A 15,253-nucleotide genomic window follows, 5' to 3' on the forward strand; every position below is an offset into this window, starting at 1 on the left:
GGAGGGATGGATGGATGGATGGATGGATGGATGGATGGAGGTAGGGAAGGATGGATTGATGGATGGATGGATGGATGGATGGATGGATGGATGGATGGATGGACGGAGGGAGGGATGGATGGATGGATGGATGGATGGATGTTTTTTTAAGATGGAAGGGGTGTAAGTATTTTAAATGTTTAAATTCCAAAGATATTTTCACTTTACTTTGAATATTCAGATATTTGGTCAGCTGTAGGCAGGAAAGTTACAGTCATGTCTATAAAATAAGTTGTTTTACTTTATTTAAATAAAACTACTGTTTGCAAAAATGCAAATTAAAACTGCCATCAATAAATGAGTAGCCTTGGTAATTTAAAACAAACTGTTTCAAGCAATATATTTTTAATTTTCCTTTTGTAAATTCTGTGCATTAAATCTTTCCTTCCATTTTCCATCCCACAGAAGTTTTAAAGGCGATAAGGTACATTTCTAACCAACAGGTAGGTTTTTACTTTAACACAAGATTGATTTCTATTGGCCACTCAACGGTAGATTATTCCTGAGGACAAATGTGCTGTTATATAACATCTCAGAAAGATCAATTTTCCTCAGTAAAGTCTTTTGCATCATAATACTGTGGTTCAAACAGTAATTGTAGTTTGTACCAAGTGACTCTGGTTGCTATGGCAACATACGACCTATAATCAGTGACTCCGAGTGACTCGTTCTGTCAGAGGCTGCAGACCGAGGTTCCTTTGACATTTCTTCTGTTTGAAAACGATGAACTAGGAGCTTTAGTTGAATTAATCTTGATGAACATTTGTGCATCCACAATATTTTCATTATTTTCCATTCTAGTTTAAACAAACGCCAAGTGGTGGTTTAAGGGATTATGTTTTCCAAACCAAGTCTTTGACCAAACACCAAAAAAACAAAAAACAAAACATGATCAAATTAAAGCAAATCTGGATCATGTAACTTTATCCAAAAGTGGGATTTAATTAGAAAAATGTATCATTTTTGGGGTCTGTATTGGCTCGGATTTAGTTGTTGTTGGGTCAAACAACTCAGCTTCAATTTTCAGAAGAGAAAAAAATATATAAATATTTTTTTAAATGACTATCTTTCATTTTAATAAGTACTGTCTATACTATAGCATTTGGTTGAGAGCATGTGAGGCATGTTAGATGCTTTATTTGTTGCGAGTTTGTGGCCAAATGCAGCTGACGGCACTGAAATGGTGTTTAACCCAACAATCTGAAGACAACATTTCCTGTTAGGATTCTTTGTTTGGGTTTGTTTACATCCGACAGACAATGCAGTCTTGACAAACAGAAACAAATGCAAGCACAGACACACAGAAATGCAGATGTAAAGAGTAACGCAGAAAGAAAATAGGAGAGGAAATTCAAAAATAGACACGATCCATTTCTTCCCTTCCTGCAGATGAGAAACACCTGTTATCTTTTTCTGTTTCATCCTGCAGAAGTGGGTGCCACTATCAACAAGCTGACATAAGACATTAACAAGAGAGATAAGTAGCGTCTGCAGTACTGCTTCAAGTCTATTATAACACAAATGCACAGGCGCTTTCTGAATACTTTTGGAAATAAGCTGTCAAATGAATGCACGGCATGAGAGCAGAAACAGATAAGGAACAGAAAATGAAGATGTGGCATTGTGTCATAGTTTACCGTTTCTTTGCATCGAGTTATTTAAAATTCTTTGTTTCAGTTTGTCTTTTGCTTCCTCACAGCTGGTCCTTATTTGACAATCTTGATGAAAGAAACACTTTTGTCAAAAGATGGGAGTGTTTTCTTAACGGTAATGCAGTTCCATGCGTGCATGGACCCGAGTGTGTGCTGATTTTAGTTCATGCGTTTCTACTGAAAGTGATGCAGACAGGTAATGTTTGTGCAGACAATTTCACACAATATGGTCTGTATGCATTGTATCTTTGAATATTTATCATTGTCTGACCCTTTATTATGACTCTCCTTCAGTTTACACAACAAACTGAACTCCAGGAGGCTGAGTGGCAGCAACTTTTTATTTATTTTTTGGCTGAAGGCAATCCCAACTGGAGGCAAATGAGTGAATAATGAAGAGAAGCTGGTTTTTGTCCTGCCAGGGGAAATCCAGCCTCAAAACCCCCCACAGATATTTTAATGCTCAGTTTCAGGAACGTAATATACAATCAATTAACTTGACTTCATTGAAAGAGTTTGTGCTTTAATCCTGGGCAGAACCTTTGCTAAAACCACTTGAGTTTCAGCTGCATCATCAGCTTCTTCCACATTCACACAAGTCTCACCAGTGTTGAGCAAACAAGGAGCTGAAAGTTTAGGTCACACAGATTAAAATTAACGACAACATACTTTACAAGTACATTTCTTTTTCTATTTGGTATTTTGTCTCTAATACACATTTTGTGTACTCCCATTTAACATCTTGTTAACATAAGCGATTTTAGCTTCACTACATTCTGCTGGTCTTATTATTTTTATTCATTTCTTCGCAGAAGTTATTAGATATTTCTAACTTGTATCAGTTGTTTAAATAAAATTTGGAGTCTTACTAAAGTAAAGAAACTATTTTTGCAACAACTGTATTGACACAGCTGAAGCTGCTGAGCCTCACTGCTCTGATATTTGTCTGCTGTCCTCATTTAACCTCAGTTAACTGATGTAATAACGCCATCAGAAAACATCAGAACTGAAAGTTTTTAATGAGTGCAAAAAGTTAAGTCTTAAAATAAAGCTTCTGTTAGGATTTTATCACCCAGCTGTGATCAAACGCTGCTTAAAAGAGTGAAAAAAAAATAATGTTGATGGTAAAATTTGACGTTATGAATGAAAGAGTCCTGATAGGTTTACACAGAAGGGAGGAGTTATTAATATATATATATATATATATATATATATATATATATATATATATATATATATATATAGGGGAGACCGGGTATGGTTGTAACACTTTTTGCTCCAGCACCTTTAACTCACAGAATTTTTAAGCTAGAGTTCTCAAACTTTTATACAAAATACCCACATTTGTTTACTACAAATGGCACCAATTCAAACCTCTGCAAGAATATCACAGACCTCATGAGTTCATGTCAAATACACGGTGTTCCTTTGTTACAACCTACCCCGCTACCGGGGTAGGTTGTAACACCTGCTGGGGTAAGTTGTAACAATTAGACAAAAGAAGCAAAAACAGAGGCCACACCATGTGATATGCTTCAAAAAGAGGTTTAGTGAATTAAAAGAACAATACAAGAACATCCAGGCATCACTTGCAGCGTTCACCATTTTCTTAAATGGGCCGTAGACACTGCGGTCCAGTGGCTGAAGTTTATGGCTACAGTGGGGGGGAAGGTAAGTAGCACTATTCCCTTTTCTTTGCAGAAATCAATAGCTTTAACAGATATATGTGAACAGTGATTATCCAGCAAAAGTAAAACCTTCTTCTCTGGGCTGACCTTTGTGTGTTTTGCAAAATGAGCAAGGAATAAGAGGAAGTCTTCCTCTTGCATCCATCCTGAGGCATTACCACTTCCTGCACTCTCTGTTGGCCCACTCTGAATGAAGAGTTCCTTGTAACCTTTACGGGGGAATACAAAGAAGGGAGGAATTGCATTTCCCAGCGCTTGCACAGCGCATGCTACTGACACGAGCACACCTCTCTTACCTGATGTCATCGCACCCACCTGCTTGACACCACGACGAGCAACAACACGGTCTGGTGATTGAACTGTTGTTACGCCAGTTTCATCTACATTCCATATATCGCTCCTGTCGAAGTTGTATCTCTCAATGACCTGTCCAAGGCTGTTGAAGAAACGTTCCACATTTTGGCGGTTAAAACTTGTGGCCCGTGTAAGGCTGGTTGCCTCAGGACTCCTTATTGACAGGCTAGGGTTCCGCTTCATAAATAATGTGAACCAGTCAGGCCCTGCCATCTGCTTCTCATCCCATGTTTGTGGGTGTTTGATATTATATGTTACTGCCAGTCGATATGCAAATTTTCTGACCAAAAAGAAAGAGGAATAGAAAACACCTACGCTGGTATTCAATTCTTCTCTTGTCTCCAGTGACTAACCTGTCATATGCTTACCTCACTTGGAGTCAGGCCATAATACAGGTCTGCTGCCTGAGTCAAATAGTCAGCCAATACTTCCTCCTGCACCTCATAACCTACACTGGGAAGATCACTGGACCCCTGTTCTCTCAGCTTCTGCAGTGATTTGCAGTATCTGCTCAGTGTTACATGGCAGATCCCATGCGCCTTCGCAACTGATCTGACTGACTTGCTCTTCTTTATGACCTCATCAGATGCCTTTTTTAAAACATCTGCAGGCACACGCCTATCAGTCTTTCGTATCCACTGCCTTGGCATTCTGTAAAATTATTAAAATCAAAATGTTCTTAGTTGTATGTANCCTGTCTGCCATGTTTAGCTAGCTGTAGTAGCATAGCGGTTTGAAATTAGCACAGGAAAATGCATCACATTTTGCCTGAGAAATTACATTTTCATCTAATGTAAGTCATATGGTTTTATCTGCAACAGTATAAGTACTAAACAAAATATAGTCATGGTCAAAAAATTTACTTTCTTACCTCAAATTCCGTTTTTTCTCCTTAGTATCTGCATGTGCCTGTTTACAGCCTTGACAATCACAATATGGGATTGGGGAGGAAGCGGGTAAACACTGAAATGATCATGTAACTCCTATCTTATCCCTGATTGGTGGAACTGGTGGTGTTACAACTCTCCCTATGTTACAACCATACCCGGTCTCCCCTATATATATATATTAATATAACAAGACACAGGTCTGTTTAGCTGCCCAATCAAATGCACAACACAACAGTCAAAAAATAAGCTTTGATTTATTTTGGTTAAACATCAAGAAAAAAAAACAAAGAAATTCTGCTGCAGGCAAACTCGAACCTAACTCTATTTCACTGATGTGAATTTAATTAAAGGCACTTTTCTGAAATCTGGGTTTTTTGCAGTCATGCGCCACAGAAAGCCTCTTGCTAATCAGATATAATCATCTCTTTATTTAGATAAGTCTGACACATTTGTCTGAAGAAGCTGTTTTATGAAATGTTTGTAATATGCGCAGCTGCATCAATCAAATCCATTTGTCACATAAAAAGAAATCCTTCCATTAAAAGAATGAGATAAAGTATTTAGATCAACTGGATTATATTCAATTTAAAAATGCACAAGTGCCTAATTGAATCCATTTAAAACCTAATTAAGGTTTAGAGGAGAAGTTTTTTTTAGATGGGTGTGTGTTGCAAAAGAGACATCTCATTTTTTGTGACGATCAAATGGTTTGTTTTGTATGTATGTCCTAGAATAGTTGGAAATTAAAAAAAGATGTGCACTCAAGCTACTTTTAGATTTGAATACCACACTCAAAACACGTAGAAAATGTTTTTCAGGTATTTTTTTATATTGCATTTTATTCCCCACTTTGAAAAAAAATCCCTTTTTAGGCTTTTAGGGAGACTAAAGATAAAATATAAGATAAAATCAAAACCAAATACGTTATGGGGTTTTATTTATGTACCTGAAGGTTGCATCCAATTGATCATTTAGGCCATAAATGTTTCCACAATTAATCAATTTTCTTTAACGTCTGATGTCTAACCTTCATTACTGTTTGGTAAAAAGTACTTGTGTAATTAGAAGAATTGGATTATTTAAAGTAAGAAGTCAGAAAAACTAAATGATGAAAAAAAACTGAATGCAAGTGGAACTGAGGGAAACAATAAACCAATTAAAATTGTTCCGGTTGAATTATATCTTTAATAGGTTTTAAAAAACTAATTTATTTTGTCTTGTTATTGTGCTTCCATAAAGAGCAAAATACTTTAAATCTTCTTTGACAACAATACTAGTATCAAAAATAATAAAATAAATAATTGTAAATATATTTCAGGCTTTAGACTGGATTTCTTTATGTGATATTTTTTGTTCTGAATAATACAGATTACAGAAAAGGAATAAAAAAAGACCCATTTGTTTCAAAATGTGAATAAATCATCAAGATGGAGCCTGATGGAGCCTGATGGAGCAGGGGTTGGTGCTGTGATCTCAAACCAAGAAGTTTTGATGGCTTTTTATGGAATTTGTAATTTTTTCACTGGGTGCAGCCCTGAATAGGTGGGTGTAGAAAAGGAATGGATGGACGGATATAATGGGCCATTACATGACATTCAGACAGTTTACATGTTTGACATGCTGTCAAGCCCCACATCTGTTTTCTCATGCAGTGAAAAACAAACTCCCAGCACATGAGGAGGAAGCTGCCGGGCAGCAACACCAAGGAGGTCCCATCAGGAAGAAGGAAAGTGACAAATTTTCTTCACTTTCCTTTAAACCGTTTGCAGCCGAACAAATTATCACTGGAAGTCCCCCCCAAACCCCGCAGAGCTGCTAGCCACGCTGATTTCCACTTATACGGACCCATATTATTACATTTTCATGTCAAGGTTAAAAAGACAAACAGATAAAATGTGCATTTGTTAAATTTATTAACAATACATGAAGTAATTCTAAAGTTCTTCAGCCACAGTGTCAGAATATGGGTTTTTGTTGTTTTTTCTTTGTGTCTTTGTCTGCACTTGTTTACTTGCCACGTCCACTTCTCATAATTATTCCTCTGTCTTTAAAACCCGGTCACTTTCTCCATTCCCTCGCTGGTTCATTGTCCCTGATATGTCGATTATTCATTGTCTCTAGTCCCGTGTCTCTCGCCTTGCCTTGCCGTTTTGTTTTTGTTTGGTTCTTGGATTTTTGCGGCCACGTCAGCCTTTTGTTTAAGAATAAATTTTTGTTTTCACTTAAAGAAGTCTGTACTTCGGGGTTCACCTCGTTCTCCTCGGCCCTTGACACAAAGAATATTTTGAAATAACGACCACAAACTGAAGAAGCCTCGTTTCCTAAACTGAGAAAACTTAGATCAAAGTTAGTCTGAGGTCTAAGAGAGCCCCCACACCAACAGGGGGCCCACAAGTGTGATAGTTGTTCAAATTTTACTTATTTAAAGTGAAATTACTTGTTGAAATTATTTGTTAAACAAAAAGTAACTATATCAGAAGATATTAGCAGAAGGAGTTTAGCCTGAAGCAGATTCTACTTCAGGGCTGGCTGGGATCACAAAATCAAAGACATAAACAGGTTTGAGTCTTGTAGCAGTATGCCAAAAATATTGAAAAATATCTCAGCTACCTTCATGATTTATATATTCCCTGCAAAAACAGTGAGTATAAATCCAAGATTCCACTCTTTCTAAAGTTATTGTTGGATCAGTCAGGGACACTTTACGGCTGTGTGTTTAACCACCTCCGAGCGGCTGAAACAGAAGCGTCAGCAGCAGACCGCCAGTTAAACATTTCATCTCTCTGCAGGAAGCGTAAGCTCACAAATATTACCTTACTGTGTCACAAATAATGGAAACTGGTGATTACACAGAGGCTTTAAAAGCGTCGGGCATTATTCATGCTGCCTGTCACTGATAGAGCAGCAGATGGAGAGAACCAACACAAACAGAAAGTTAGGAACATTTTAGATATTCCACACGCTTTCTGCCTCATTTCCTGTCCTTCTGTTCGGATGAATTATATTCTCCCTTTTCTTCTTTTTGCAGACATTTATCTCCTTTTTGTCTTCCTACCTCCTCTTTCTTTTCCACTCTGCTTGACTTTTACATCATTTTTTCTTACCTCCACTTTAACCAGCTACCTTATAATGTCGTTGTCGCAGTCAGGTCACCTTGTTTTACTTCTCCTTTACCGTTTTTGCATTTCAATCCGCCTTTTTTTGCCATAGCTCTGTCATTTTCTTTTAATATGTTGCTGTTTTTTCCTTCGTTTTCATTCCTTCTCCTCTTTTATAATCATTTATCTATTCCTACCCCACTACAAATCACTTCCCTTCCTTTCCCGTAGGCCCTTATTTTTTAACTATGTTACATTCCTCTTTTTTCTGAACCGTTTTTCCTCCCATATCTTTTGTCTAATGCACCCCCTTGTTCCTTGTCTTGTTCTCATCATTTTTAATCTTATCTTTTTTTTACAGATGCTCACCTCTTTCCTCCTTTTCTCACTTCACCTCTAACGGTGAAGAACGCTCCTTGATGCGGTTTGTTCTCTTGACACTCCTCAGATAAATGACTCCAGTGAGAGCATAAATACTTAGCAGGCATAGAGTTACTGTGTGGGTGAGTCTTTAAATTCAAGTGTTTTCATACGCCTCGAAAAAATATAGGTATTATGAGGCGGCTTTAAGTGTCTGATTCATCATCATTAACAAGTATTTCACAGAGGATTTTGCAGGATTGCAGAATATTTGTTGACTTATATTTAGCAAATTCACTAAAAGCACTTCTGGGAATGAAAGATGCAAACTAAGGTTCTCTCCTCTCATACCAAACAATATCTTTGTCTGCCTCGCATATCGTTCATAAATTACTGAACAAACATCTCAGAATGAGATCTAATTTATTTTTTTATCTCAAGAAGGTTCAAAACTGCATGAAATGAGCCAGAAATACCACCGTGGTGGTGAATCTAACAGCTGGCTGAATTTTTTGAATGCAGAGAAAGGAAACTTTTAAACTCCTGTCTTATCTCTTTTAGCAGAAGAAACACTGAATCATCTTAGAATTATTTGTGGCAACATCTTTCAAAAAGGCTGCTCATACAGATTTACTAATCAGGATTCATGTAAAAACAAGCAACCAAACCAACAAACGGCTGCGACCATGATTGTGTACATGAGGGATGTGGAGAGGAACTTCACATATGTGCCCGACTTGATTGGATTGGGAAAGATGCCGTGTGCCGATGCAGTTTTGGAATTAAATCCTGACTCGGTTTATTGCATCTTTGCACCAATAAAATCTGATCCATTTCATTATTAAATTACTCTGCAAGCAGATTTGTTCCTTCATGCATCTACCTTAAAATGGTTGTTGTGTTTGTGTATGAAGCATGAATCTCCTGTAGAACTCTTTTTCTAGAATCATTCTTGCTGAATAAATGATCCCTTTGCAAACTCAGGAACATTTTACATTTGACTTGTTTGGCTGTTGATTAAATGCACCATGTCCCTTTTTAAAAAATAAATAATTTGAAAGAGTTTTCTTATTAGTGACATCTACTGTTTCAGAAAAGAATTGTAGTAGTGTTGGTAATAACAGCAACAAACACCAAAAGTTTGTTTCAACCAGATCATGCGGCTCAAACAGAGGGTAACATGTTTTATTATCTATAATACAGAAAATTCATCTTGCTGATCATTGCTAAGTTACTGAAAGAGAGTTAAAACACATCTGCTGCTTTGGAGTGTTTTTAAATTTTGCACAAAGCCCCATTTTTTGTGTTTTTGTTAACACTCCTACTGTGCTCAGTCCAGAAATGGCTGCCCCTCAATATCTGATATGATAGAAGTTTTTAATCAACTGTTTATTTTCTTTAAAAAGTACAACTTCAGATATTCTGTTTGTTTTTGTGGCCTGCAAGCCTCACTGATCTGAATCTATTTAAAATTCTTACTGTTTATGTCTGTTTTTTATTCATATGCAGGCATCTTATTTTGCCTCCTATCTCCATCTTCATCGTAAGTTGTCAAAAAAGACCAAGAGGCCTCCTCTTCACCACTCTACTGAGTTTGCCAGTGAGTGTGTTCTTCTTTTTAGTCATGACCTTTCTGAGCATTAATATTCACTCTGAAGAAGAGTTCACAGAGGGTCAAACAGGAACAAACTTCTGTCTGCTCAGACTGAATGAGCAACATGTGGGTTAGTTGGTCCACCTGAGCGGCGGTCAGGTGGTTGTTTACCCAATGAAATGCGTCACATTTGAAATCAGCTTTTTGATTAGCATCTCAATGGGTCACTGTGTTTGAGAGAGATCTGACTTCCAGAAGGTGAATGAGAGGTTTTTTTTTTAGCCATCACTTCCTCTGACTGATAACAGAACGCAGCAGGGGAGATGAATCATGGCATTGTGAGTCAGACACGAATTAATGTCACCTTGTGCCTCACTCTTGATGAACCTAAAATTCAATTTTGGTCCCACTGACACACTCCTGGCATTTTAAAAGCTCTGAGTCTGACAGGCTGTAACAGAGCGTGGCTTAAAGCTTACATAAAAGAAGGTCCAATCTAAAAACTCCTCAGTGGAAAGGAAGTGTGTGTCTGTGAAGAAGGAGTTGTGTTTTGTTCTGATTTCATGACCGCCCCCTGGCTGGACCCCCCACCTGTGACTCTGTATTTCAACGCACATGAAAAAGTGTCATCATTTCTTCACTTTTCCGTGTTTTCTTCAGAAAAGTGACATTCGCTCAGAGCATCAGGGATGTTGACGTCACGATCCGTGTTTTCTGTGGGATTGCTTAGTTCAGGTTGTCTTGGTTTAATGTTTTGTATTTTTGTATTAGTCTTCTCGCTCCTGTGTTGTTGCTTATTGCTGTACACTGTTGTTTACCTGTCATTAGTTCATTCAATAAATGTTGCCACGGTTTATTTATTTATTTATTTATTTATTTATTGTGGTTTCTGCCAGAATGTTTATGGCTTTGTCTCATCCTCTGCCTTTATCCGTGTCTTATCCTTATTCCACTACGGGGCTTTTAAAAACTAAAGCAACTCCTAAAAGCTGTGCTAACTACAGAAAGTGGTGACAAGCTGTGATAATCACCAAAGTGGGCTGTTAAGCATAGTTAAACATTGAGTACTGACCAGGCAGGGGTCCCAAAATATCAAATACATCCTTTTTAATGTTATTACTTTTGGAAAACGAGCTTTCTTTTATGTGTTTTTAAATCTGGAGACACAAAAACTAATATGTGGTGCCAAAACCTCAGGATGCCACTGTGGGCTGTAAATTAGGCCAAACAGAATCTTGTTAAATGTTTGAACAGCCAGTTGTTCGGGTTCAAGCTTTCAGGGGATATTAGACTTTATTGGCTGGTTTCCAGCCCACAGTTGTCATTGGACTGTAGAGTTCGTATCAGTAGCACAGCGAGCGGTACGCTGAGAACATTTGCAAGAAAATAGCTTCTATTACAACTCAGGTCCTGCACAAAAACACAAAATTATAAATGAATATTTCCTCTGGATGAGTGATAACATTCACTGAATCAAACTGACTTTGAGCGTACACAACAACAGAGTTTGTTTGCTAAAAAAACAAACAAACAAAACATGATGGAAAGCTATCTGAGGTGGGATACTGATAATCGAAAGCATCTTCCGCACATTTGCTGCAAACAGCTTTGCAGTTCACGAGGCTAAGCTATAAATTTATTTATCCTATGATTTTTAAAAACAGGAACATAAGCTTGACCCCTGCTTACTCATTAAGATGTTGAAAACATGTACCAAGTTATTAATATATTCACAGTCATCCAGTGCTTTTTATTATATATATTTATATATATTCAGGCATACACCAACAGTCAGCACAAAAACTGTTTAGCAACTATCAATTTATGTATATTTTTTTAAATAAAAGAAGATGATTACCACATGGAAAAGCTGACATTATTGGCTCTATCATGTGGTAAGTATTAGCTCTCTGGATGTGGTTCACAAATGTCAGAAGGGGATGAAAACTTTAAACGTAATTTCAACAGAACGGACATTAATTGACTGGAACTTCGGAGCCATTATAAACACATTCAGTGATTGTTTTCAATTACGCCTACCTCAATAATGTCTCTAGCAGTCAGCACCAATTTGGCCCATATGTTGCTGTCATATTACTGCAGGAATCTAAAATCATCTCACATGGTTCTCAGATCAGCGAGAAAAAAAAATATTGCTCATTTTCCATTATTAATAGATGTGTGGTGACATTCAGCAGGAGGATGATGTTTAAAACATTACAGTGTATCCCACCTGACCTATGAGGTCTAGCTGAGAAATATTTTGCTTGTTGTGTCATTATGAGCAACGGAATGCTGCTGAACCCAAAACAAAGTTTGCACATTTTGTACAAATATAAGATAAACATTTTAGATCCTTCAGTATGAAGTGTTTCAAGACACATTCAAACTAAAATAATTTTGGTTATAATAGGGGGCTATGAGAGGTATTTATAGAAATAAAGTCATCTCTGCCTCACACCTGAAAAAGTCTCTTTTGTCTCACACAGTCCTGATTGTCACGGTACTACGAGATGTACATTTACAAGAACACACCTACAGTGATATCTGTACTGAGATCAAACATCAGACAAATGTGCTTTTCTGCTTTCTGATATTCTGAACAACAGTCTGAAAACATACTGAGGAAAAGTTACTATTACCTGACTTTACTGATGTACAAGGAAATATTTCTCTGCACATCTGAACAGATAATAGTTCGTTCGGTGGAAGAGAAAATAAAATATACTCTAATTAATGTTAAAAAATGCAAATTCATGAGTTATAGTGTGCTTATTCTGCTCATTTAACTTACTGTTGAAAAACTGTGACATTTGGCTTAAAACTGCCATGAAATTTTATATTGTATGCTGTTTAGTTTGTTATTAAGATAGAAGTAAACTGTAGCTTAAACTGCACCTCCAACTGTGCTTTTTAAAGACAGCATATGGCCTTTATGATCTAATAACAAAAACTAACACCCTGCAGAGAAAATTAAGTCTCAAAACTTCTTCTCATCAGTTTCAGCAGCTGGAGACAAAACGCCGCCGCTGCAGAGTAAATAAGTGATTTAAAGAACTTACTTGAGTACGTGTGTGGAACCGTTGATCTGGGTGGCTGTACAGGTAGTGCTTGGTGCCATGATGGACGGCCTGCGGTACCTCTTCCTCCCACAACACAGGATGATGAGGAAGGCACGGCGGAAGGATTTGTTGAGGAAGGCGTAGAGGATGGGGTTCAGCATGGAGTTTATGTAACCCAGCCACAGGCAGGCGGTCCACAGCTGTTCGGGCACTGAGTAGTCTATAAATGGGTCCACCACATTGGTGACAAAGAATGGTGCCCAACAGAGGCAGAAACATCCCATAATGATGCATAGTGTCTTTGCTGCCTTTGTTTCTGTTCGCATGCGGTGATTGCGTTGATGGTCAGCAGAGTCTGCACCAGCACCCACTCCTGTACTGGCACCTGAAGTACCAGGAGTGCTGGCCCCGGCCCCACCGGCCCGCTGCAACATGCTGATCTGTAGGGCGTGCGCTCGAGCCGTGATGTAGATCCTCTGGTAAGCCAGCACCATGAGGACCAGGGGGATGTAGAAGGCCACCACAGAGCAAGTGAGGGCGTATGGCTTGTTGACCATGAAGACACAGGAGGTGGAGTTGCTGCTTCGGCGTCTTTCCTCAATCTGACAAAAAACAGAATCAAATGAAAAGACTAGCATTCTGTGAAGAAATGCAAATTGCCTGCTGCCTTTCATGCCAGAGTTTTAAGCTAAATTCATCTCATGGTGAAAAGCAGCCTTGTTATATAAATATCATTGAATTCTGTGAGATCTTGTGAGATGTGTTAGTGCTCAGACTAAAATTTAACAATCTTATTTGTAAGTAGTCATAATACCTTTGGATTCACAAACATGAGATGTTCTTTACAATCAGTCATAATATGATATAACAATCATGTTCCACAAATATAAAATTCTATTTCAGAATCATTAACATAATATAGTTTTTAAACTACAATTCTCAGCTACTACCACACCAAGTTTAGCTCAATATCTGTAAGTTTGACTGCATTATAGCAGTTTTTGTGTTGGATAACTTTGATTACCTGTGGTATCCATCTTGAATTTGGATGACTGTTGCTGTACATGCAAAGATTACTTTCTGAGAGTTTTTTTAATATTTGATCAGTGGTTTGTGAGATATTTTGCTTACAGACAGACAAAGTTGACTCCAAAGGTTAAAAGTTTTGAAAATCAATCTTGTGCAATTAGTTGGTCCCAGAATCCACATCTCTTGTCAATGACTCTCAGCTACTACAGTGAAATTAAGGGTCCAGAACTAGCTACAGAACTCTAAGAGTGACAAGCAGAAAATCTTTTATTATTATTATTATTGTTTATGTTTATGCTTATTATGATTTATTTGTTACACACTAAGGTCCGAGCAGATCCTCCATAGTGAGAGATAGGATGCTTTTCAGGTTGCATTCGTCAAGATGAAGAATAGACAGACTAAAAAAATTCACTTATTCCTGCAGCAGTTAGACTTCTTAATGAACAATGTGGAGATTTGTCTTGTATAAAGGCTTTTTTTGTTTTGTTTTGGAATGAAAGAAAGTGCACCTAGGGGATAATAAAGATTAAAAAATGTAACTTCAAAGCTACAAACCAAATGTGAAACAGCACTATTGTTCCTTCCATGGGAACCCTCAAATAACTCCAGTTTCTCTGATGTTTGTATGTATTATTATACAGAATAATTTACACTTAGAGAATTTAATGTGAAATTTGAAAAGTGCAACTTGTTTGATAGCTGAAATATTGCCATACAGTGTACGGTAAAATCTCTAATGATTGCCTTCCTGTTAACAGAACCCACACATAAACCCAAACCTGGTTGATTTTTGTGATGTGGCTTTGTGTAAACCAACCATGTTTTCGCTCAATCAGAGCTGGAATTCCAGAAAGCCAAAACGCCAGCAGAGGCCAGCACAAACAACCACAGAGACATAACAAAGTCTGTCTCTTGTCACCTTAGTTGTGGTTGTTTTGTTGTGTTTTGGAGCTTCAGTTTGTGCCAGAACTGACTGGCCTTACAGAATATTCAAACAGCACTAATTAAACCCACCGAGAGCCACTGCCACTGCGCAGTATTAACTTTACATTCCAGTTGTGCTAAAAACAGGTTAATGTGTATTAGAAAAATTGGAAAGGAGTGTGTGTGTGCGTACGTGGGTGTGTGTGTGTGCCACTTTAACTGCTGCGAAACTGAGCTGACAGCCAGCTCGGATGTAATTTAGACTGGCATTCAGACAAACTTCCGCTTCTCTCTAGATATTGATTTTAACAGAAAATTCACTTCTAAATGGGGCCTTTTCTCAGTTGTGGTCAGCTTGACATGCATGCATTTATCACTTTTAAGGACTATTATAATGATGTCCCAAAACTCTCTAAAAAGTCTTCACTCCACCTGGACCAATACTTCACTCCACCTGGACCAATACTTCACTCCACCTGGACCAATACTTCACTCCACCTGGACCAATCCTTCACTCCACCTGGACCAATACTTCACTCCACCTGGACCAATACTTCACT

The 15,253-nt window shown here is 37.8% G+C and overlaps 1 protein-coding gene across 2 annotated transcripts in view; it reads right to left on the reverse strand.

The window, feature by feature from the left end:
- Positions 1-15,253, reverse strand: part of htr4 (5-hydroxytryptamine receptor 4) — a 141,198-nt gene that overhangs the window by 26,409 nt on the left and 99,536 nt on the right. For both annotated transcript variants that reach the window (XM_037977435.1, XM_017429781.3), the window contains exon 6: positions 12,738-13,339. In XM_037977435.1, coding sequence (XP_037833363.1) covers positions 12,738-13,339 — 602 coding nt within the window. The remainder of the gene's footprint in view (positions 1-12,737; positions 13,340-15,253) is intronic.

The sequence above is a fragment of the Kryptolebias marmoratus genome, linkage group LG9 (genome assembly GCF_001649575.2).
Source record: "Kryptolebias marmoratus isolate JLee-2015 linkage group LG9, ASM164957v2, whole genome shotgun sequence".
Classification (NCBI taxonomy): domain Eukaryota; kingdom Metazoa; phylum Chordata; class Actinopteri; order Cyprinodontiformes; family Rivulidae; genus Kryptolebias; species Kryptolebias marmoratus.